We start from the raw sequence: 24,195 nt of genomic DNA on the forward strand, positions 1-24,195 counted from the left end.
CTAGGGTTACACAGGGAATGGAGAATCACATTACTGATAAATGTTCTATTATTAGTGGCTTTTCTAGCACTGTAATAAAGGGCTCTGATTTGCTGTGAACTCCTGAAAATTTTAAAAAGTGCTTTCAGAAACCTGAAATGACAGTGCACTTATCTGCACAGTTTGAAGGCTGTTTAACTGTCATTTAATTTTGACAGCAAAGGATAACTTAAGCGCTCAGATGCATCAAAGACAATCCTGTTTAAATGAACTTCAGGCCAGATTTGAATAAACCAGCTTTAGTTCCCAAATCATCTTCCGTCTTTGAAAGTCATTGCACAATCCATGCAGACTGGAAACAAACAAACAAATCCACTCATGAGCTGAGCCTGAAATGGCAGCTGCTTTTTAAAATAAGGAACTAGATGTCGAACAGAATTCTTGGTAAACAAAGAATGCTATTCTGCTTTCTTTGTCTTATTCACCACCATAATCCCAAATATGGGAGAGTTACTTTTTTTGGAACCAGAACTCAAGCTGGGAGTTGTAGCGAGGGTGGGGGGGGGAAGTAATTATTTCAGTTATGTTTATTTTCCCCCAAGATATAAAGTTGAGCCGCCCCGTACTCCTTTATTTTCCTTATTGGAACAATTTCAAACAGATTTTATAAAACAAAAACATTAAAAGTCAAGTCTTAGCTACAAATAAACTAGTGTTTCTAAGATCCAGCAGCATAATTTCCTAGATTATATTTGTCCCTGCTGCAAACATCAGGAAAAAAAAATCTACTCTCGGGAGTCCCCCATTTCCTCCTTGCAGATATTCTAATGTATCACCTGAGATGTTTGACAAATTGATAACAACCATTGTTAGTAAGACTATTAATAAAAGTGTTCCTGTACATTTTGGCTTCTTACCATCAGGATGAAATTGCAGGCATCAGGTTCTTTTTTTATCTTTATAGTTGTATTTTTTAAATATATATATACTAGCAAATGTACATGACTACACACAGACTCATTGGGAAAATGCACAAAAACATAGACAAATTGTATAAAATTGCAAACATTAGGAGTTCTACTTCAGTAGAAAACCCCCATCTTACAATGCCTCACCATCCAAAAAGGAACTTGAGACACAACAGCATGCTGATAGGAACCTAAGAAATACAACCAAAATGAGATATTGGTGTTTTCCATACAGGGGAAAGTAGATCTCACATCAGAGAGACATCTGGGCTAGAAACTTTCCCTCAGGTAGAAGGTTTTCAGTGCAGAGTGAGTCTGTTTTATGGAAGGACTATCCCATATATGAGCCCTAGAGAAAAAGTACCTTGGCTCTGTGGAATCAGAAGTGGTACAACTTTAAACAAAACAATATTAAAGCAAGCAATATTGGCCATGAAACAAAATCCTGAACCCATCTTATGTTAATACTTTGAGTAGGACTGCCAAAATGAGCATTTCTGGTTCGGGCTTTTTCCATTGGGGGGTATTTTTGTCAGTCCTTGTGGATGGATCCTAGGCCTTTGAGAACCAGGCGTTTGAGACAGCAAATTGAGGGAAACAAGAACTCGCTGTTTCAAGAGACTAGTTGCAGAATATCACTGAATTAATCTCTCCATTTTATTGCTTAGATCTTCTTTGGATAATGAATTCTCATGGAATAAGAAAGGTATATTTTTTGAAGCAAGCAAGCAAACAAAGCCCTACATTTAACGGATAATAGATGGTAGATGCCACCTGAAGTACCAAATTAAAACCAAAGGGGGAAGAGCAAGTCCAATCAATGTAATTCACCGTTGCAAGTCAATTACTAAATGTCTACTTGACATCATTTGCCCTGGACTTTTCTAGCCATTGCCCAAGATATAAATATTACTCACTTGCATATGTGATATATAAGATTGAAGTGTTCTTCAATCAAGCACAATGAGCACCATCCTGTTCCAATTTACATTTAGAGGTCATATAATTCAACCAACAGACACTCGTTTTTCTCTTACTCCCTGAAAAATGCTCTGGCATTAAATCCTGAAGTTCAGATAACGTGGAAAAGATTAGCGATCGAAAGCTTATTGATGGAGAAGAAAGAAGGACTTCAGTTCAGGGAGATTTGGAATGGAAGGTGAAGAGAGAATGATGAATTAATTGAAAAAGTGCTGTTCAAGTGATAGACTTGTTTGCACATGCCATCTGCCTGAGGATAATCACATGGAAATGAGAGTTATATGATGATGGCTTCACAGTGTATCCCACAGAATATATTAGTCTTGGTCTTCAACTGATGAGTCACAGCTTGCACATGGTTCTTCCACTCTGCCTTGACATGGGTCATGCATGCCATTTTCTTTTTAGGAAGAAGGGGCAGCAAATAACAAAAACACGTAGTTTAGCAGATAGGTAAAACAGCAGCAACAACAAAAAAACAAGGTTTGTCAAGGCGGGTTGCAATGCATCATAGGGTAAGCTGCATTCAGTTATTCTGGGTGTTATAGTTGAGAAAAGTAACTTTCCCAAGTTCAAGTTTATGATCAGCTGATATCTGATAATGATGCACACTTGGAGATTGGCTGTGGGACAGCAAGGAAGAGTGCAAATGGAGAATATCAGTTAGTAAATACAGCACATTCTGAAATGTATCTGCTGGGAGCAAAGATGTGTCATGGGGATTTTGTTTCCTGAAGTCCAGAAGAATCTTAGGCTGTTGAAACTAGCTTTAAAAAAATTCACATGGAAATCAGTTATGTGATGATGGCTTCGCTGCCTTGGGGGTTTATCCCATGACCGCTGTTCTTGCCACAATTGCATTAATGAAAGAAGTGCATACACACTGTTTTGAGATCTCTGCCTATCACATGTCTCACATGTCCCTTCATTGGTGCGTCTGGGGTGTTGACTGGTCCTCTGCACTGTCTTCCACCCATCTTCCCTACTCTATACTCTACTCAGTGTGCCATTCATTTGTGTGTGTATATTTCTAATGCAATTCCAGAGTTGTGAAGAGGAAAGGTCAGGTGGTGTTCATGGGATCTAATAAAGTAGAGTCATGCTGAAGACACAGAAAATACTGTAACCTCATAGAGATTTCAAGTTAAGCTAACATGTACAAAACATTCTGAGCCATGTTCAGAACAGCATGATGCATTCAGCTGGTAAAGGATAACAGCAAGAACACAAGTGTGAGACACAAAGAATAGTTGTGACATGCATAGTATGGACACAGTATTCTTTCATTTATTGCTGAGTTTGTATGGTTGTAATAGCCTTTTGTTACCTGGAAACTATGGTTTTGTAAGTATTCTGTATAAAGTTGGTTGAACTCCCTGGTAACCAGTAGACTTTTGAGTAAGCATGCCAGACTCTGGTCAGTGCGGCATTTGTCTGAAGAAACTGCTGTATTCATTCCACCAACAGCTTCCATTCATGAATCTGAAAGGGCTAATGTTTCCCACACAAAGCAAGGCATTGCTTGTTAAAAGTTTTTCTAATTGCAACTGTCCTTAATTCTTATTTTAGTTAAAATGTTACAATATTTCAGAAAATTTCATGATGAATCATAGAATCATAGAGTTGGAAGAGACCGCACGGGCCATCCAGTCCAACCCACTGCCATGCAGGAAACCCAAATCAAAGCATCCCCAGCAGATGGCACTCTAGCCTCTGCTTAAAGACCTCCAAAGAAGGAGACTCCACTACACTCCGAGGGAGTGTGTTCCACTGTCGAACAGCCCTTACTGTCATGAATGTATTCTAAGAGGCAGGATTTTGGGGGTTTTGCTATTATTAAATACAACCTGTGTTGCCAAATGGTTTATGGGGGCGGGGGTAAACAAACATTCTAGAAACAACCTTGCTCTTGGCTTTTAAATAATTTTATTTGATTTCATTTAATACTGATTTAATCCATACAAATAGCAAACTTCAGCTTATGACCTTAGATACACAGCAGCTGTTTTCTTCCAAGGTATAAGGTTCTCATGGACTGCATGGAATTGAGGAAGTTCCCAAGCACAAGACCACCTGTGCTAGTGGCAAGTATACATATTTCATACACATACATACAAGAATCAATGAGCACATGAACCAAAATAGTAGTAGTAACAAAAGTAGTAGATCAAATGGATATACATTTAGGTTCCTCCATTCAGGGCTCCAGTATTCAGGAATACAAACTGAATACATAAACTACCTTGGAAAAACAACAACACCTTAGTTTCACAGTGGAGCTTAGTTCCACCCTTAGCAGATAGCAGTTATGTTTGAATCTTGACTGATGGCATCAGGGCTGTCTGATCTTGCATCCAAAATATCAGGACCAGTTTGAGCTTTTGCAAAGTCAATGAAAACCTAAAATGAAACCAAAGAGTTCAAATTAAGTATTTCCTGCATATTGTTAGCTTTAAAATAAAAATGTGGCCTAACGCCATATGACTGTAATGATGTAATTAACAGTTGTGTGATCTTTTTCAAAAAATTAAATACAAGAAGGTAATAAATCATTGGCATCACATTGGTGGGGAGTTGAAATCTCCTCCTTGGTTGCAATCACATTAAAACTTCAGAGAGAAAGGAAAGGAGGAAGGGAGAGAGAATAAGTGATTACATTTAGCATTAAGAAAAATCTCCTTCTGGCACCAGTGGGAGAATTTCCTGCCTCCTAATGCTAACTGCTGAAGATAGGGAGTGGTGGGCTGGTATTCACATTACAGCTTGAAAAAGAGGGTTAAAACATACTGCAAAGCTAATGGTAACTGATCCCTTCCACAACTGGTACAGAGCTTAGAATTGTTGAAAGGAGCGTCATTCCAACCACAGTTAGATGGAATTCCATCTATTTTATTTCAGAGGAAAGAACTGGAAAATCACTTCTCAATATTCTTTGTCTAAGAAAACCCTATGGAATTCATGGGGTCACCATAAGTCAACAGGTGACTTGAAGGCACACACATAACTATGCAAATCTAGCTGTTGTATGCTGGATTGCTCCTATGTTATGAGCACTAGGGCGTTTATCACATGGAGCCTTGCCATTCTTGAAACATGGCTAAATCATCCATAAAGCATGTGGGTGTGATAGCCAATCGCACTTGCCTCCCATGATTTGTCATTGTGGCGTCCTGCTCCTCTTCTGTCATCAAAGCATTCACAGAGCAGCCATTTCTCCAATAGCAGAAGTTTCCATTATTGGAGAAATGGCTTTTCCACAAATGTTTTGATGGCAGGAAAGGAGTGGAATGCCTCAATGATGATTAAATCACGGGAGGCAAGTGTGATTGGCTATCACACGCACATGCTTGACATGATTTAGCCACGTTTCAAGGATGGTAAGGCTCCATATGATAATTGCCTAGCAATATACAAAAATAGTGCAGCATATCTAAAGGGCATTATCTCTTACAGATGTATTTATCTGCACATCTCAAGCTTTGTTCCTGGTGACCCTGTTTTTGGTAGGTGGGAGAAATAGGACCTTCTTTGTGGTGGTGCCCTGACTAGAATTTCCACCCCAGGCACCAACAATTCTATCTTCTAGCTAAGGGGTGTGTAGAGTGCAGTACTCCAAATGGTGTAGGATTACCACTCCAAGCATTCCTCACCACTCATGGCTATGCGATCCAACTATGTCTGGACAACTGTATGTTGTCCACTCACATTCTGAGTGCATGCTTAAACCTGTCCTGTCTTTCTAGATCACTGACAGTAAATAATATCAATATGTTGCTTCCTTTGGTTTATCTGCCATTTTATATACTTTTATGTTTCAGATTTTAAGTATTTGTGTGGTATTTTATATGGTTTGTTAAATCAGGTTGTTAGCCACTTTGAAGTCACAGCATGTCATATAGAACAGTCTTTTTTAACTGAAAGATAGGTCTAATTTAAATTAAAGTGTAATTTTTAAGTAAAGGACTTGACTGTAACATATCACATATCCATTAGTTTTGCCTTACATTAGAAAGATGGATTGGATGTTCTAGGATATCCTGTCCAGAATTCTATCTTACACACAATTTAGTATCCTAAATGTGAAAATAATAATAGCTGAATAATACATCAATTCCATTACTCATGACTGGAATGGACAGATAAAATTTCCTACCTCTTCCAGAGTTGTTTGACTCACTGAGAAGTGCCTGATGCTGAAGAGTTCTTTGTTTGCTTCCAGCAGTTGGAATATGTTTGCTACACCTCCAGCAGAGACTGGGACATGATATTCTGCCATGTTCAGTTGGTGATCCTACAGAAATAAGATGATTTATTACAGATTCATTGGAAACTGATGAATGCCAGATGTAGAAAGGAAGAAGTACATTTTGGAAAGGAAATGCTATCATCCAGTAGATACCACACTAGCTTGGCTGGCCCTCTATCAATTCCTTCATAAGACAAAGGTATTTCTTTTTCTCCAAGAATTACCATGGATTAATGCTTTGAATGTTGGACTAGGACTCTGGGAGACCAGGGTTTGAATCTTTGCTCATAGCTTGGGAAAGTCATACTCTCTCAACCTTAGAGGAAGGCACTGGCAACCCCTCTCTGAACAAATCTTGCAGATAAATAAACAAAAAAACTTAAGTTGGGTTTTGTTAACACACATAAAAATAACAATGTGCTCTTCGTAGTCCCTCTATTATGCTTCCTGGATGTCCACACAACAATTCTGCAAGGGACCCAGTAATCAGTTATAACCAATGTTACTAGCTGCTATTAATCAAGTACAGGGTTCAATAGTCAGCTTTCTAATTTTGTCTGTGGCACTGAAGCCATAATAGTCTGTTGTGGACTTGCATGACAATTTACACTGAGTCTCATTTCTCCTATAATGCTTATGCATTAGGATGAGACACTTTGGTATTTGAATGGATGTGTGCCGTTCTTTTGCTAAATCCACTGAGAACTAAGCCTGCTATATAGGCATTCTGTGACTTGTGTTTGGGCAGCTTCTTTTGATGATCCACAATCCTTCTAGCACAAATGATGAGCTCTGTAGGCTGCCCCTTTCAGGGGGGTGCAAAATTTCTTCCACTGTAGGAACACTGGAATTCATTTGGTTAGGAAATGCCTCTTAATACAAGAAATTGATGTTTTGATATAATTTAATTTAATTGTATTTCACCCTTATGCCACAATGTGTTTCTAGCTTTGTGTGGTGGGTGAATCATGCTTGATTCAACACACAGAAACACCCCTGTGGACATCATCATTTTAATATTCACTGTCTTTTAACATTTCTCAATACCCCACAACTCACACAATGCATTTTTTAATTGTAGCAGACAAAGATTAATGATAAATTTAAAAAGCCTGTAAAGCCCACTGTATATGCATTACTATTATTCAAATCAAATAATGATATTCATGATAATAACATTTGGTTCATGCTGGCACTCTTCTCTAGCACCACATCTCAAATGAGTTGATTTTCTTCTTGTCAGCTTTCTTCACTTTCCAGCTCTTGCATCTGTATGTGGTGATGGGGAATATAATGGCTTGGACCATTCTAACTTTAATATTCAGTTATATATCTTTATTCTTTAGGATTTTGCCTAGTTTACAAGAACAAGTATCTTGTGAATTTTCCAGATAACTAATAAGCAAACATGGTTACTACTGTGGGATGCCTACTGATCTAAAACCACAAAAAAGGCTTAATGGTCCTCTGTATAGATCAGTGGTTCCCAACCTTCCTGATGCTGCGACCCTTTAATACAGTTCCTCATGTTGTGGTGACCCAAACCCATTAAATTATTTTCACTGCTACTTCATAACTGTAATTAAATAGATGTTTTCCAATGGTCTTAGGCGACCCCCATGAAAGGGTCATTCGATCCCCAAAGGGGTCCTGACCCACAGGTTGGGAACCACTGGTATAGATAAACTAGTGGCTTAAGCATTTCAATCACACATTAAGTCATTCCAAATTTTATTCTTTTACATTTACCTTTAGATGCGTGTTTGGAAAGTTTGACTGCAAAAATTGTGTCAACTTCTCTATGTTATCTACCTCATTATTCAAATGCACCTTCACAGTGAATCCTTTTCCAAATCTAGGGAATAAAAGATGTTATGGAATATAAACACAATCTTTCTGAAAAGAAGACTCCATATTAGAATCATAAAATCATAGAACAGAATCATAGAATCATAGAGTTGGAAGAGACCACAAGGGCCATCCAATCCAACCAACATTTCTTTTTCAAAAGCAAATGAAAACATACCAAATTCCCAATGTGACTAAGAGGACATAAGGAGTACATCTGGGCCATCTCCAAACTGCAGTTACTCACATTTCAGGTCTTAAAGGGATCTTGGGGCACCTTTCAGACTAATTGAAGAGAGGTTGGTAGCATGAGCTTTCATAGATTTGAGTCTACTTCCACACATGCATGGGCTGGAGTGGAAAGTCCAGGGACAAAACTGTATAAGTAGGCTGTGTGTGAGAATGAAAACTTTGTGGGTGTGAAGATAAAATAACAAGTTCAATTTTAGAGATGGTCATTGGGGGACAAGGCAGGAAGAAGGATGTTGCCTAAAGCCAAAGTGACTAGATAATCATATGAATGAGTATTGGAATGTAGTGTGGAAATGAAAAATGTGATGAACTGGCCAAGGGAGCCCTCATGAAGCTGAGGAATTAGCTAGTGTTATAATGTGTGTAGTCCAGGATAAAGTATAGGGTAGAGCTTCTTTCAGTTACATGGAGAACAAGATAGTGATACTGATGTGCATAAAGACAGGCCCCTGTTTGCTTCAGTGTGAATGCACTAAATGGAGAGGTGTTTTGCACCAATGTCTCACCAAGGTAGGGAACCATAGCTGGGGCTTGCATTTTCCCCTTCTCCCTCTGTAGGCCAAATGGTAGTATGGCCGCATCCCTGATGTAATTGGATCTCCTGAAGTATTGGATCCCTGTCCAAAGTGATCCACCTCTCATTCCCAGGAGAGGAAAGCAAGTGACACACTCTGAGTTGGATCTTGCAGGCACTGAGACATGAGGTGCTGAAGTCCAGGCTCAGCTTGTACCTGCAAACTTCATCTCAGGGTGCCTGGCTTTGTTCCTCCTCCTCCTCCCTGTTATACAAAAATCACACCAATATGACAGATGAGTCCTAAGTTTACTTTTGCATAAAGCCAATCACATCTCCACCCACTCACCCATCTTTTTTCTTTAATCCTATTAAGAAGTAAACCCACAAACAAATCTCTGTAACACTGCTTTCTGCTTAGTAAACCACTCACAGGAAGTGCCCCAAGGCAGGCATTTTACCAACCTGCTCTTGATATGCTGCAAGGAACCCATACACTGGAAGCGTCCATTTACCATGATAGCCAGCCGTGTGCAGAGAGCCTCACATTCTTCCATGCTGAAAGCCAAAATAACAGGGCATTAACCTAAGGAAGACCTCTGGATTCCTCATGGCTAAACTGCATGTGGTTCCTTACAGCTGACTCAGAAAATCTACACAATCTGCACATCAAGCAGTAGCAAGCAAGATGAAGTTCAACAATGTATTCTCTTTGTAGCTTAATAAAAATAAAAGATTATTCCCTAGGCAGCCATACATTCTGTATGGCGATCAGCAGCAGTGCTATTTTCTTTGTAGGCTTTTCTTTCTGAGGAAGACCTAGTGGGAGTTCCAGTTAAGACAATTTGGGTGCACAAGGTCACAGCCATCATTCAGGTTAATCAGATTGGAAAAGACTCCCTTAGGATAAAGGCATCAAAAGCACTGGGAGTTTCAAAACAGAACAGAAGATGCCATCATTCAAAAAGTGATGATGATGATCAGGGGCTCTAATGTAATCTTCAGGAGATCTTTCCCTTTGACTCTCCATGTTCCAACTACCCAGGTCCCTCACCTAATTCATAGATGGGCAACCTCTGCCCTGGGGCCCTCTGTAGGTTGTGTATGGACAGCCCATGTAATAATAAATAAGCATAACATGGATGTTGCTGGAAGTGGCCAGAAGCTTTCAGTAGAAACAATTCACCATTTCATTAAGTTACAAGTACTCACTGCTCTTAAACATAAGAAAATATTCTTTAAAGCCAGAGGTCCTGTCCTTTGGTCAGGGGCACCAGAGGAGAATTCTCTGGCTGTGGATTCCAAAGGCTGCTCCCACCACTGACCCTTCCAACTATTTTATAGGAGGTTGCCATGGCAGCTAAATTGGAATCACAATGCTATAATTGCATAGTGTGACAGGTGTCTAGAAGAGGCAATTCACCCCCTTTTGTGCCATAAAAAGGCAATCCAGCAGCATCTGGGGATGGCAAAAATGGGCCACATTTTGTCCACCCCAACCCAGAAAGACAGTGCTGCTATCCAAGATTAATTTGAAGAAGAAAGGAAGGGAAAAGCAACACCTGGCAGTTTTGCTTCTATAATTGCAGGTTTGGGATTATGGATTATTTTTTATGCTTTCTACCACTAGTGACTCATATGTCATGGAACTGTTTGCCTTTTACTTGACTTTTTAAACATACCATTAAGTTCCTCCCTACATCCCTAGAAGTTTGGGGGACACACAACTTGGATCGAGACAGTAGAGCCAGAATGACAGCCATTCTGTCAAATGTGCTCAATCTGGAACTCATTTTGCCTTCTCTCTGTTGGCTTTCAGTGCTTAGTTGGGGCCCTTTCACACCATGCAAGCATTATGATTCCCTGTTAACTGCCAGGTTTCCATCTAATGGAATCGTGAAATTTGTAGTTTAGCAAGGGATACCTAAAATTCTCAGTCGGAAAACTCTAGTGCCTTCTCAAACTACAAACTCCAGGATTCCACAGGAGGCAGCCATGACAGTCAGAGTGGTATCACAGCATTGTAATTGTTCACTGTGAAAGGACCCATGGATCTTCAGGAAGTTGTTTAGTACTGGGATAGGCTGAGCTGAATGTGGTCTTTTCCCCCCTGTTGCTACAGTTATAGGTGCTTTTACAGATGCTTTCCTAATTGGATTTCAAATTGTTTTATTGTTGTGATTTTATTGGTATTTTAGTATGTTGCACACTGCTCTGGAGACAGAAGAACACTGATTACAAGTCGTGGAAACAAATAAATAAAATGCAATTTGTGATTTGGATTAACTTTATGATCCTTATAAGGAGCTGCAGCCAGTTTCAAAAAGTAGATGCCTTTGAGGGGTACTGAAGCAGTACCACCAAAGGAGAAGAAACCTTGGAGTGGGAGGAATATTTTGTAGTGTCACAGATATTTTGCATAGACAGCAACACCAGCAGCAACTGGAACAGAGTATTGTTGTTCTTGATGCCACTGTACTGAATATGTTGTCTTACTGCTCGTTTTTAATACTGCATTTGTTTGATTTATTGTTGGCTACTCTAAATATTTAATGGAAAAATAGAGTACAAACATAGAATACATTAGAATTTAAAACAGGTAGCAGTATACATGAAATTTGATTATCTGTATATTCATCATGTATACTAGTTGGAAAGACCAGACAGGTATTGCCTAGGTTAGGTTATGGCAGCTGTGCAGTGCCAACATTTCAGCTCTTTGTCAGCTTTTAGCTAAAAAAGAATGCATGGTAGTAACGTCAGTTTATGTTCATTCTGTTTCAGTGAGCACACATTGGTTTGAATACAGGCTTTCAACCTAATAAGCAACTGGGCTTATCTGAATGTGAAATCTGAGTGTGAACATTTCCATGAGGTGTTATTTGTCAGCTCAGGCACTCTACCTGTGAGAAGTGAGTATCACTGAACATTGGTTCTGTACTTCCTCTGTGATGATCTTCCACAGATGCCTTTTAGCATTAGGATCCATTCCAGAGCTTGGCTCATCCTGAAATAAAAGGATTAGATAGCAATTTGTCTAAGAATTTGACAGAATAGAGTAAAGAATTCACATTCTCATCTTTTTGATTTACTTTCTAAATTCACTAATACTTAGCCTTCACATTGTTATAAGCCTTTATATTAAAGTTGCTCTCAGAAGGTAATGGTGATGATAATGGAATCACCACCAGCAGCAACAATATATGGCTGAAAGCCTGGGTGCATATATGAACCCAAATGAATTCTCTTTACCTCTTGGTAAATATGCATAGGATTATAATATAAAGCACCTAAAGCTTCAGGCTCTGTACCAACAAAGAATATTGCCTTTAAACCCATTACAACTGTCTAAAATAGAAGTGTTCAACTTTGTGTATAGGTGCATGGTGTTATATATAGCATTGGAGAAACAGGATGTTGTTGAAGACAGATATGCCAGTGCAGACGTGAAGAATGAGGAGCCAGTTCTGGAGAGCAATTTTTATACAAAGTTAATTATATTCAAGAGAGGAATGCTAAAAACTGACACTTGAAATGTGCACAAGCTTTCTTTCTGAGCTTTAATCATGTACTGATTAAAATAAGGTTTCCTGTTTTGAGTATCACATTCAAAGACAATAGAGCACAGATGAGCTACCATATGCTATTGTCCTAAACAAGCCATTGTCAGCAAAACTGCCTGACAGTTTGAATTGTGGCTATTTGGTGATAATGTGGCATCATCCACAACAGAAACAACACTGCATGGTAGTCAGAAATGAGGCTAGCTTGTAATTTTTCTAGTGAGGAAACCTTCTCCATTCCTCAACTATGGGAAAGAGAGCTAGTGTGGTAGTTTGAGTGTTGGACCAGGACTTGGAGAAACCAGGGTTCAAATGCCAGCTTAGCCATGAACACCTACTGACTGACCTGGGCAAGTCACACTCAGATTCAGAGGAAGGCAATGACAAATCATGTCTGAACAAATCTTGCCAAGAGAAACTCTTAATAAGCTTGCCTTGGTGTCACCCTAATTCAGAAGCTACTTGACGGCAGGAACACCCACAACTGTGAAACTGTCCTCCATTTGCAGGGTCCTTATAACTGCTTAAGGGTGAGGGCCCTTAGCAGCTGTTTATCTGCTTATGTGATATAGTCACAGTCCTTTAAGAGTGTACTACATGTGCTGTGCCCCTTTTTGACTTTCATATTTTTCTGGCGCTTGTACCATAAATAGACCAAAAGGCATCCTGATGCAAGCATATCAATGTTTTTTGTCGCACTGTGCTCCCATAGTAGATTCTCATGGTAGTATTACCACACATACATCAGTTTCATGCAAACTGAACACTGCATAGTAATTGTACATGCATCTGTTGAGTAAATTTAGAAATTCTCCCTGTTGAACTGGAAAGCATGCAGAGCAATACAGTCCACGACAAAATACTAACAGAACTGAAGGGGGTGAAATCTACTTTATCTCTGCAGATGAATATTCACAGGGAGGTAAAAAGCTTGTAGACAATCAGCAGCTGCTACTACAGTAATATCCATTACACTGACAAGTTACATCGAGAGAATCCTACTTTCCTGCCCTTATCTGACTTGGAAGTGGCAGCAGCAGGCTGAGATACACTGCGATTGAATCTGCTCCATACCATCAGCTTCTCTGACAATCTGTGTACATGAGACCTGTTACTTCTGATTTTTCATCCCATAATTGGCTGACATGAGGGGAGAGTTAGGCAAGGTAGCTGTTTCACATTCATAACTTATCCATTGATGAATGCAATGAACATGTATCAAAGCTAGGGAGGAATTCAGCTCCTGACCTCTTAGAGCTTTCTCTTGTTCTCTGTGGCCTTGACACAATTGGAATAGCAATTACATGGCCCACAGAACATGTTGACTGAAGGTGTGGATTTCAGAGACTTCTGGAAGAATGATTGCATAGCGATACCCCTGCCTGCCCACAGATATGGTATCTACATCTCACAAGAGGCTTGATGTGGAAAGGAGTTGGATGTTAGTAAGAAAGGGCAGATTAAAATAAGGTCTAATATAATATATGATAGAACATTGTATAAGTGCAAGTAGAGAATCATAGAGTTGGAAGAGACCCTGAAGGGACATCCAGTCCAACCCCCTGCCATGCAGGAACTCACAAGCAAAGCATCCCGACAAATGGCCATCCAGCCTCTGTTTAAAGACCTCCAAAGAAGGAGACTCCACCACTCCCCAAGGGAGTGTTTTCCACTGTCAAACGGGTCTTACTGTCAGGAAATTCTTCCTATTATTTAGGTGGACTCTTTAGATGGAAGATTACCAAAAATATATAGCATCCATACAAACTATTAAGGATCCCTGAGCTAGGAAGGCAATGTCATAGGGAGAATGATAGTGATAGGTTACCAGGAAAAATGAGACTAGAAACCCAATGTGGGGAGAAGTGAGACCTTAATTTGAAAGAAGGGGAATGAATAAAAAGGGACTCAGTAGTGGGAGGATGGCTAAAAAATTAAGATGAACTCATCTATGTAAAAACTCACTGGGGGACCTTGGACAAGTCACACTTTCTCAGCCTCAGAGGATGGTAATGGCAAACTTGCCAAGAAAACCCTGTGATAAGTTGGCTTTAGGGTCACCATAAGTCGGAAATAACTTTAAGTAACACAACAACAAAAATATTGATGCCATTAATTCTGTCAAAAATCTCTCTAGTTTATAATAGTTTTGTATGCTCTGACTTGTAATATACAAGTAAAAGTGAACCTAACAAAATCATACTATTATGGCATTTTCTTGTTCTTACCAGCAAAATATACAGTTTGTCCCCATTTCCCTGTTCTTGTTTTTTGTTCACTAACACTGGATGCATACTGAGAGCATATCCAGGCTGATTACAAAGATCTTAAAGTCCCAGATTTAGTTCCTGTTCATTCCAATATGATTTTAGAGATCCAAAACCACCCATGTTTTGTTTACCCCAGAATATTATCTGTCAGATCCATTTCTTATATGGGGCTTGTTACACCAGATCCTTAAGGAGGGGCTTAATTTTAACTCAGTAAAAAATTGGGAAGAACAGGAACAAAATCTGGGACTTTTCAACCAGTCTGGATGTGCCAGATGAGAGTAAAATGCAGCCTGGCAAGAGTAAAATAGATGAAAATGCACTGCAAACATTTTTAAAGATAGGAGAAAAGCGGAAAAGAAGAGCATACCTAAGGAAAAAGACCCATTGGCTTTACAGTTGAGAGTAGGGTTGGGATTTGGTTTTTTTTTTAATTATAATTTTTAATTGTTTGATGTTTTATTTACACTTTTGGAATCTGCTTTAATTCCTTTGTGAAAAAGTGGAATACAAATAACGATGATGATGATGATGATGATGATGATGATGATGATGATTACAAAAGATCTGCTCCAGGTGAAGATGAAGACTCCTACGATTTTCCCCTTTAATTTAAACACAACAGCGATCTGCATTGAGTGCAAGGGCATTGCCTTAAGGGTTATCCTGATGAGGGTCTGAATGTCAAAAGGTATCATAATACCAAAAAAGAAAGGGGCAGGAAACAGTTTGTAATTTAACTGAGAGAGAAAGGGGAAGAAGGATTGTTAGTTGAAGGGGAAACATTTTTCAGGAACTGCTCTGTTTGGGAGCTCAGGTGCAGGATTTGTAGCTGTTCTGTCTGTTTATAGGACCATTGTATTTTTCCATGATCTGTGTACACGTTCCTAAATGTAACAAACACTGCAAAACAATGTAAACTAGTCTACTAATTTCTCTGATCTGAAAGGAAACTAAATCTAGTTTATTCCTGGAGTTTATTACTGGCAAAGTAAGGAGTATTTCACATTAGACAGGAAAAGAAAAAAGTAGATTCTGTGCTTTTAATCCATTTTTCCCCCAAAATTGAATATTTCTAAATTTCTTGAGTGTGGATTAAGCCCTCCCAACTGTTCAGTTTCTCCTCAGAACATAAATTCTGCGGCTAAAGATGCTGAGCACACCCTCTGGCTTTAGCAAAATCTCCTTTCTCGTAGCTCTTGCTGTTGCCTCTGCAAGGCTTCAGAGAAGACAGAAAATCCAAAGCCCTTCTTCCCGCTACAATAAAGCTTTATTTTCTTACCAGCAATAAAATGGAAGGCTTCCCAAGCAGGGCCAGGGCAGCTGACAGCTTTCTGTTGGTGCCATAGCTACACATGGAAGTGATTCTGTGTCGGTAGGGCATCAGGTTAAGTCGATAAAGCAGATGAAATACAGCCTGTGTAAACAATGTTGGTTGGTGGTTTGTTTGTTTTTTTAAAAAGGCTATTGAAATATTATCATAGTGTACGCCAGTGCGCTGTAGTGAAGACAACTTGACAATGGCCTGTTACAGACTGCCAAAATAAAGCTGCTACGGGTCTCTTTGGAGATATGCTGTTTAAATGACGCATGGGTCCTAAGAGTCCGGAGGTCGCGCCAAAGCCACACTCCATTCCTAAGCACTTGAGTGCAGCTTTGGTGCAGCTTCCGGATTCTTAGGATGCATGCATCATTAAACAGCATACCTCCAAAGAGACCCGAAGCAACTTTATTTTGGCAGTCTGTAACAGGCCAATGTAACTATTATCTTCTGACATATAAGTAAATGAGTTACTTTACCCATTGCAAAATCATTCTCGTTTTGCCTCCCAGCTGTCTGCCTCCCCCCACAAGCCCAGTATAGCCTCAATGCTAGCTAATCAGCAATTTTAAACATGCATACATTTAAATCAAACTTGGCTAAATTTATAGCGAACAAAAATAACAACCCTCTTCTTTTTGCTCATCCTGTCTTGCCAAATTAAGCAGTTAAGTCTTTGAACTCTAAAAAGGCTGACATATTTATAGCCACCTGGCACTAAACAAAAACCAACATATGCCTTTGCCTAGCTTCCACTCATATTGGAGCTAGCAAAGAAGATAGGATGATAGAAGAGGTCACCGGTCACAAGAACTCATATTAAACTCTTGGGATTTTTAATCTTGCAGTGCGGGTCTTGCTTCCACCTCCACCAGCTCACAAAATCTCCATATTTTCTATTCACCTGATGGATTTATCAAACCACTGAATCAAGTGCTGATTTGTTAGTCTGCCATTCTATCTCCTCGGCATGGTTCAAAAGGATATCCCTCTTTCAAAAGCATTGTATGCATAATTATTTGCTCGAAAGCATATTCTTCCTGTCTTTGACTTTTATTCCTTTTTTAAAAAAAGCAGAATCACACACACACACCCGCCATACCGTCTGAAAATAGTTTCTGAGAAGACAGTGACCTCTGTAGTCTCCTGCCAGGCAGCACCATGTCTAACATCTTCTGTTGAAAACAGGAATAACAGCTTTCTCTAATCTCAATCCAAGGGAGAAGATTAGCTATCTGACAGCTGTCCTGCTGGAACTGAGTTCTTCCAAAATTGATGTGCCAGGATTTAAAACCAGGTATTCAAATTGAGCCCAAGCCAGCTAGTTATGCTAGCAGAAAGTGCAAAGATTTTCGTCTTTAAAACTGAGTGGCCTCTCTGTTATTAAAGGTATAACTGGACCTATTTTTAACTTGTATCCCAAACCTCACATCTAACTACAGATATACCTTAGTTAACAAAGTAGTTGTGTGTTCCTGGGCATTATTTGATTCCTTCAGGAAAAGGCGGGATATAAATAAATAAATATTATTATTATTACTTCTTTTAACCAAAAATTTGGTAACAGAGGCAGAAATAACATGGAAAGAATAGATATAGGTTCCTACACTACAAAATAAGAAGAGCAGTTCAACAACTTTTGGCAAATGCTTTATTCAAAACAATATACACAAGTAAAACAACCAGGTCAGCTAGGCCTTGCATAAGTAAACAAAAGACTTCTTCCAAAATGCATCAAGGAACACTTCTTTCACCAGCCTCTACTTTTCTTAAGATTTCCATTTTAGTGGCTATACTAAAATATACAGGCTTATCTGCTCTCCTTATCTTTCTGTGTTGCTGTTCATGAATGGTAATGGATTCTGGTGGCAGTTGCACTAGGATCAATTAGAGTAGAATCCCATTCTTTACCATCTCAAGCTTTATTTCATTGTTTACTGAAAACATGCTGCTTAAATCTAAACCAAGCTTGTGTTTCTCTAGCCCTCCTTCCCCATTGTCCCAATGCTGATGCTGCTTTAAAACATCAATTCAAACAGAGGATGGGAAGGAAAAGAGAAGGACTGGCAGAGTATAAAAAGGAGCTTCACTGTCAGAGGCTTTGTTAACTGAGACATGTCTCTATATGCAGAACTATATGTCTCCAAATAATAGAAAGTTCAATGAGGAGATGTTTATGGCTTTACAGTTGCTTTCAAGAAGGCCTTTTTCTAAAAGTTACTGGTGTGTAACGTACTGTTACTGGTGAGTGAAATTATGCAGAACTGTTTAGAGACCAGTGTTACAGGTTGTTTCAGATGCGATTTTTATGCAGGTAAACTAAAGTGATATATTTTCTCAGACATAAAGGAAACATAGATGAATGAGTCTGAATTCATCAGCTAAATCCTGGAAAAGGCAGGTCACTGTATTTGACCCAAGAATGATAGTTTAGACCAAAAATTATTGAACATTGTGCCTGAAATTTTGAATTTCAAGCCCCCATCTTCTGATTATGTCACTTTGAGTGGCTTCATTCTGACTTGTAAGATTATTATTTATGATTTCTTAGTGCTATGTTTACAAACTATTTTAAAACTGCAACATTTGAACTGAATTTTAAGGCAACTTATTGGTGTTATTAAATTACAGAATTACAGATGTTGACCACATCGGCAGTTTTCCCATTCTTATATACAGATTTATAGAGACCACAATATGGTTTCTATTATTATCATCTTTGTAATTATTAAATATAAATATAAATATAAAACATTTAGTAAGTTAACCCCAGTTTTTAATGCATTTGATCAAAAAATGACAAGTGCATTTCCACAACACATTTATGCATGCTTATGCACACTTTAATTTTACTTACCCCTTTAATATGTTTCTCTGGGATGCCATGCAAGCGAGCATAGTAATACATGTGTTCTTCCACTGTTAGTAAATCATCCAGGGCATCATCTTGAGGACAGTACCCAAACAACGACCAATGGCTATCATCAATGTCATTCAAGGATCTAAATTTCAAAATTAAAGTGTTTTTTTTTTTAAAGTGGCATCAGTTCCTAAATGTTAAAGTTAATTGAAGGCAGGCAACTAAGCCTTGTGCAGACAAATGTTTAGAGGTCTAGGTGAATAAAATTTCTTTCCCTCTCATCCATATTCCCAACAGTTTCTTTTTATAATTTTGAATGGCAATTTTCAGGGAATTCTACACTGTCTGTTTCATGGATATGCTGAGCTTGATGTTGCTTGACTACACCTGCAATCCTTTGTAATTTTTATCTAGAAACAGAAGCTCTTGTCATCCCTTGAGTAAGCATGTTCAAGGAGGAAGAAAGGCTGGCTCTTGATTAGGGTAGCAGACAAGTGATATAAACTGAATCCCCTGCCTTCTACAAATTAGTTGATACAAACCCACAGCATGGTTGGATACATGCCTCTTTAGAAACAAATCCAACCAAGTTCAAAAGGCATTATCCCAAGGAAGTGTACTCCTAATCTTACATTGAGAACTTCACATTGCCTCAATCTCTTTTTAATGAAATGGGGAGAAGAATAAAACTGGCGACAGGTGATACAGACAGTTCAGTAATTGAAATCATTAGGCCAATTGTGCTTTCTCGATAACCCCTTTATTTTCACACTTAGATTTAGCCCCATTGCACTGTTTTCCTCAGCTATATTCTTCATATTTCACAGTAGAAATTGAACCAGTCTTCCTTACCCAGTTTCATCGCGCACCAGTAGCCTTCCACCAGATGGTCCAATGTCTCCTGTCAGCATTTTGAAGATGGTAGTTTTCCCTGCCCCATTCACACCAAGCAAGCCAAAGCACTGGAATGTGAGGGGGAAAGACCCAGTTTTAATTTAGTGATTTCCTAATTTTTTTGAGCTAGAGCTAGAATTAAATCCCAAACCTCACTTGACATGTACATAGTTTTCAAACCAAATGATAAAAATTAGAACAAGTCCACTCTGAAATTTGGAATATCTTGATTTTAGCAAAGGGACGGTTGATGATGTTTGCATTAAACATCTCCATTTCAATGGGGAAAAGACAAAATACTTTAGCCTGAGGCAGCACCAAGACATTTTGCTGCCTGATACAAAAGGGGAAAAGTGACTTCCCACCCCCCAGTGCCCCATGCAGAAGCTGACCTCTCCTGCTGGGATTCCAACGCTGACATTTTTTACGGCTACAATCTTTCGATGGAGGAGATGGTAGATTTTGGTGAGATTCTGGAGCTGCAGCATATCATAGTCTGTGAGGCCCAATGCAACTCGCTCTGTTTCTGCTTGGACATCCTTGTCTTCTTCCTCATCTGAGGCTTCCAGCTGGAATGATGGCTCTCCATGTACTTTGTTAAACAGGAATCTAGAAGAAAAGAAGACAAACTTCTTTTATCTCCCCAGTGTTACATTTCTTTGGAAGACACATTGAGGGTTTGCTGAAGGGCAGGCATAAACACACAAACAAATCTCTTACAGAGGGAACACAGCTACTTACTAAAGACATCTACCAGTACTCTTCTGCCTTCAAAATATAATTTGGGACAGAAAGATTATGATGGTCTTGGACTCTGATCCCTAAAGCTCTGGCACAATACTTCTTCACACAATGTACAATTAACTTATGATAATTCACTGCCAAATGTTGCTATGATGGCCGCTGCCTTAGATAGCTGGGAAATGAAAACTGAAAAACGAACAGAACGTAAGCCTATCAGCTATGAGAGATTGATACAGGGAAATAGCTATGAGAGGCAAAATGAGGGTATTGCTACACAATAAGTATTCTGCCCATCAAATGACATTTTTGTTGAGGCCCAAAATTTCTAGCATTGCAGAAAGTGAGATATTAAAAATGATTCCTATCTAGAACTCTTCTATTTGCTGTGTTCACATTCCCTTGGCAACTTTGCCTGCCACTTTTCTTTGGTTGCCTAAATTCTATTTCTAATGGTCAGTTGAGATTTTAAGTCACTTCAGTGTTAAAATACTGGGTATTGAAGGAACATTTCTGGGGGTGGGCAGAATTCTCATTGGGGAGCAATGTCCTCATATTCCCACCATAGCTACACTCCTGGACAGATGAAAGTGCCCAACAGCCTCTCAGTCCCAGCTGCTGCTGGAAAATAAGAATTGGTGAATATCTCAGTTTCATTTTCTTCCATATTCAATTTTTTTTAAATAAAAAAAGTTCTTTCCAGTCGATTTATGAACAAATGTGTGAATTTTAAAACATTCATCCCCCCCACAAAAAAACATGTTTGAAATGCTAGGTGTTTTGTAACTGGACCAGAGTCTTCCTGAAATGCCAAGTAATATATATAATATATCAGCAGCTAAAAGACATAATCTAAAGAAAAGCAATATTTTGTTGATTTCAGTAAGAGAAATTTAAGCATGTGTTTAATTCAGCTATGGAAATCTATATAACTTTAAAAGGCTTCACTTTTACTACTCCTCCTCTCACTCCTCCCAAAGATGGTTTTTGGGTGGAAAGGGATCTCTCCTGGTGCTGAACACTATCCCTTCAGAGATCTAAACCATTTTAAGCAGGGAGTTCTTTTGCTTAACTCAGTTAATTCATTAGATTTACTTCACACCTTTCTCCGAGGACAGAGGCTCAACAGAATTTAAAAACCAGGTAGAATTAAAAGCACAACAAATTATAACACTGAAACCTAAGTAAACCAATCATCATATGAACTTGGATTTAAAAATATTTAAAAGCACGTTAAAAATGTACAGTACTCAGTGCTTGATCTCCTTCTTCAAGGATGCAATCCAATGCATGCCTATCTGGGAGTATCCAATTGAACTCAGTGGGACTTCTTTTGATGTAGGCAGGCATTGAAGAACGTTCCTCATTCTTGATTCTCTCTATTATGCTCCCCCCACACTCATTAAAAGTCCATGAGATATAACCCTATCATTGTCTACTCAGAAGGAAATATCATTATGTTTAGTGGGGTTTATACCCAAGGAATCCTCTGGGGATCATAGCCGGGGCAGCCTAACTTGGATTAATCTAACTCAAGAGCTACCTGCTTTGACCGTCTTGTGGATCAGTCCCAGGATACACTGTCACTTGCATTTTTTGGATTTGTACTCTCGCCCTCCTTTCCTCCCTGTCATGCAGCAACACAATATGTGGATTCTGCAATTCCATGCATGTCATCCACATAAAGCTGATTGCAACTGAATGATAGCAGTGAGGGGCAAACTGAAACAAGCTGTAGCACTTTATGTTTAAGTGATGATAATCATCACTTAAACATAAAGTGCTACAGTTTTGCCTGTGTTGCCAAAACATTTTACAAGTTTTCGGTGTTGATGTAAAAGAATAAGTTACAACCAATAGATGAAGCACCCCTTGCTCCCTCTCAATCCATCATTTCCGTTTCCACTTGTGGAGTTACCTACCCAGCCTAGGAGTCACTTAGCAACAGCAATAGCAAGTACATTTCTATACTGCTTATCAGTGCACTTAAGCACTTACTCTAGTATCTTATACCAAATTTTCTGAATTGTCCCATCATCAACCAAGAGGCGGATTGAAAAAAATATTGTCCCCTGGATGAACATCCCAAGAAGTTTTGAGCTTATCCTGTCCAACTCGAATGTTTTGTCAGGGCAGATTACTCCATATGCTTTCAAGAAACCCATCAGAGCTTGATGTTGTGACAGTTCGACCAGGCCGTATCCAAAGCAGAATTGTGGGAAAACCAGAAAAACATGCCTCAGAGTTTCACAGAGGTCATACAAGCTCTGAAAGAAATAAAGCATTGGTGGTCAGCAAGTGTTTGAATGTGTGGAATTATATATTTTTAAAAAAACCTTGGCTGAATTAACTGCAACAAATGGTGATGCTAGACTACATATTAGCATACAGGCCAAAGTGACTTGGGTTAAATCCCTGAGGAGGACTGATCCCATTCAGTGGAACTGTTTTCCTAGCATTTCCCGGTGGCATCCTCCTACTTTAGCTGCATTTAACGTGCATTCCAGCTACCCTTCAATGCTTATTCATATCAAAAGGGCTTTTGTGAGGTCAGCCAGCAGATAAGGAAATCTGGTACTGGAGACTGTGCTAGGCAGTAGCCTGTCCTGAATTCCAGACAGCTGTCCCAAGGAGGCTATGTGTGAAAATAATACCTGACATGCAGTGAAACGTTGGCCTTTGTGGCGAACACCTACACTTCTTGTCATGAAGAATGAGTAATGCAGCTGACATTTGAGTATTGGACATGTCAGATATACAATAAATTATCATGGGGAGCCAGAGCCAGACACCTGCAAAGGCCATATCAATGTCAATCAACACACCCTGTCTTCCTTTTGGCCATAGCAGTTTTGTAAAGATTTTCCTTTCCTTGGTTTTGTTTGGTTTTTTTGTTTTGCTTTGTTTTTTTACTGCTCGCATGCCTTTAAGGAAAATTTCTAGAATGTGAAGACAGGAAGGATGTATGTCTACAATGAATGTTGACAAGGATGTCTGTTTTAAAACAAGGGCTGTCTTTAAGATGGTGTTTCAGCTTTGTATCACCACAGGGGTGTAGCTACATGGGAGGAAAATAAGGGCATCCCCCAGTAAGATATCTTTCCCTCCCCATGGAATTTTCCTTGATTGAGTCCCGATATTTCTAGCATTGCCATAACTTAAAACTTCAGTTAAGTATTTATAAAACAGAGTTTAGGCGTCCAAAGAAAAATGACAGGCAAAGTGACCAAGAGAATGTGAACAAAGAAAACATAAGAGTTGTTGGTGTTCGCCATTTTCAACATCTCATTCTTTTCAGCGCTAGAAATTTGGGACTGAAGAAAAAATTCATTGGAGGGGCAATGCCCCAATTTTGCAACACCATAGCTATACCCCTGTATCATCAGACTTTTAAGATGATGAGACTACTTTCTTTTCATCTTTAGATACTCAGAAATCTGTTTCCATGTTTGTTCTTACAATACACTTGTCCCTCCATATTTGCTAGGGTTAGGGGCACAAGACTGTGAATATGGAAAAACCACAAATAACAAAACCACCATGTTTTTATCTGAGGGGACAACTCTCTAGGAACCTCTAAGTCTTCCAGTGCAACTCTGTGGTCAATGTCCAACAGACACTGACCATAGAACTGCACTGGAGGAGCTACAAATGCCTAGTAGAGTATGCTCTTTGGGAATATCTAGGTCTTTCTGTGCAACTTTTAGTTAAAGTTGACCACAGAGTTGCACTGCAGGACCTAGAGATTCCTAGAGGGA

At 39.1% G+C, this 24,195-nt stretch overlaps 1 protein-coding gene across 1 annotated transcript in view; it reads right to left on the reverse strand.

The window, feature by feature from the left end:
• Positions 1-3,887: 3,887 nt before the first annotated feature.
• Positions 3,888-24,195, reverse strand: part of ABCA12 (ATP binding cassette subfamily A member 12) — a 144,167-nt gene continuing 123,859 nt past the window's right edge. Inside the window, exons 43-52 of the mRNA XM_089477824.1 lie at positions 22,436-22,704; positions 20,089-20,305; positions 19,655-19,764; positions 18,800-18,944; positions 15,904-16,038; positions 11,692-11,795; positions 9,254-9,346; positions 7,924-8,029; positions 6,082-6,219; positions 3,888-4,328 (exon numbers count right to left, since the gene is read on the reverse strand). Of these exons, the coding sequence (XP_089333950.1) occupies positions 4,221-4,328; positions 6,082-6,219; positions 7,924-8,029; positions 9,254-9,346; positions 11,692-11,795; positions 15,904-16,038; positions 18,800-18,944; positions 19,655-19,764; positions 20,089-20,305; positions 22,436-22,704 (1,425 nt within the window). The 3' untranslated portion in view covers positions 3,888-4,220. The remainder of the gene's footprint in view (positions 4,329-6,081; positions 6,220-7,923; positions 8,030-9,253; positions 9,347-11,691; positions 11,796-15,903; positions 16,039-18,799; positions 18,945-19,654; positions 19,765-20,088; positions 20,306-22,435; positions 22,705-24,195) is intronic.

This window comes from Sceloporus occidentalis, unplaced genomic scaffold (assembly GCF_023333645.1).
Source record: "Sceloporus occidentalis isolate IW3139 unplaced genomic scaffold, rSceOcc1.0.p SCAF_12, whole genome shotgun sequence".
Classification (NCBI taxonomy): domain Eukaryota; kingdom Metazoa; phylum Chordata; class Lepidosauria; order Squamata; family Phrynosomatidae; genus Sceloporus; species Sceloporus occidentalis.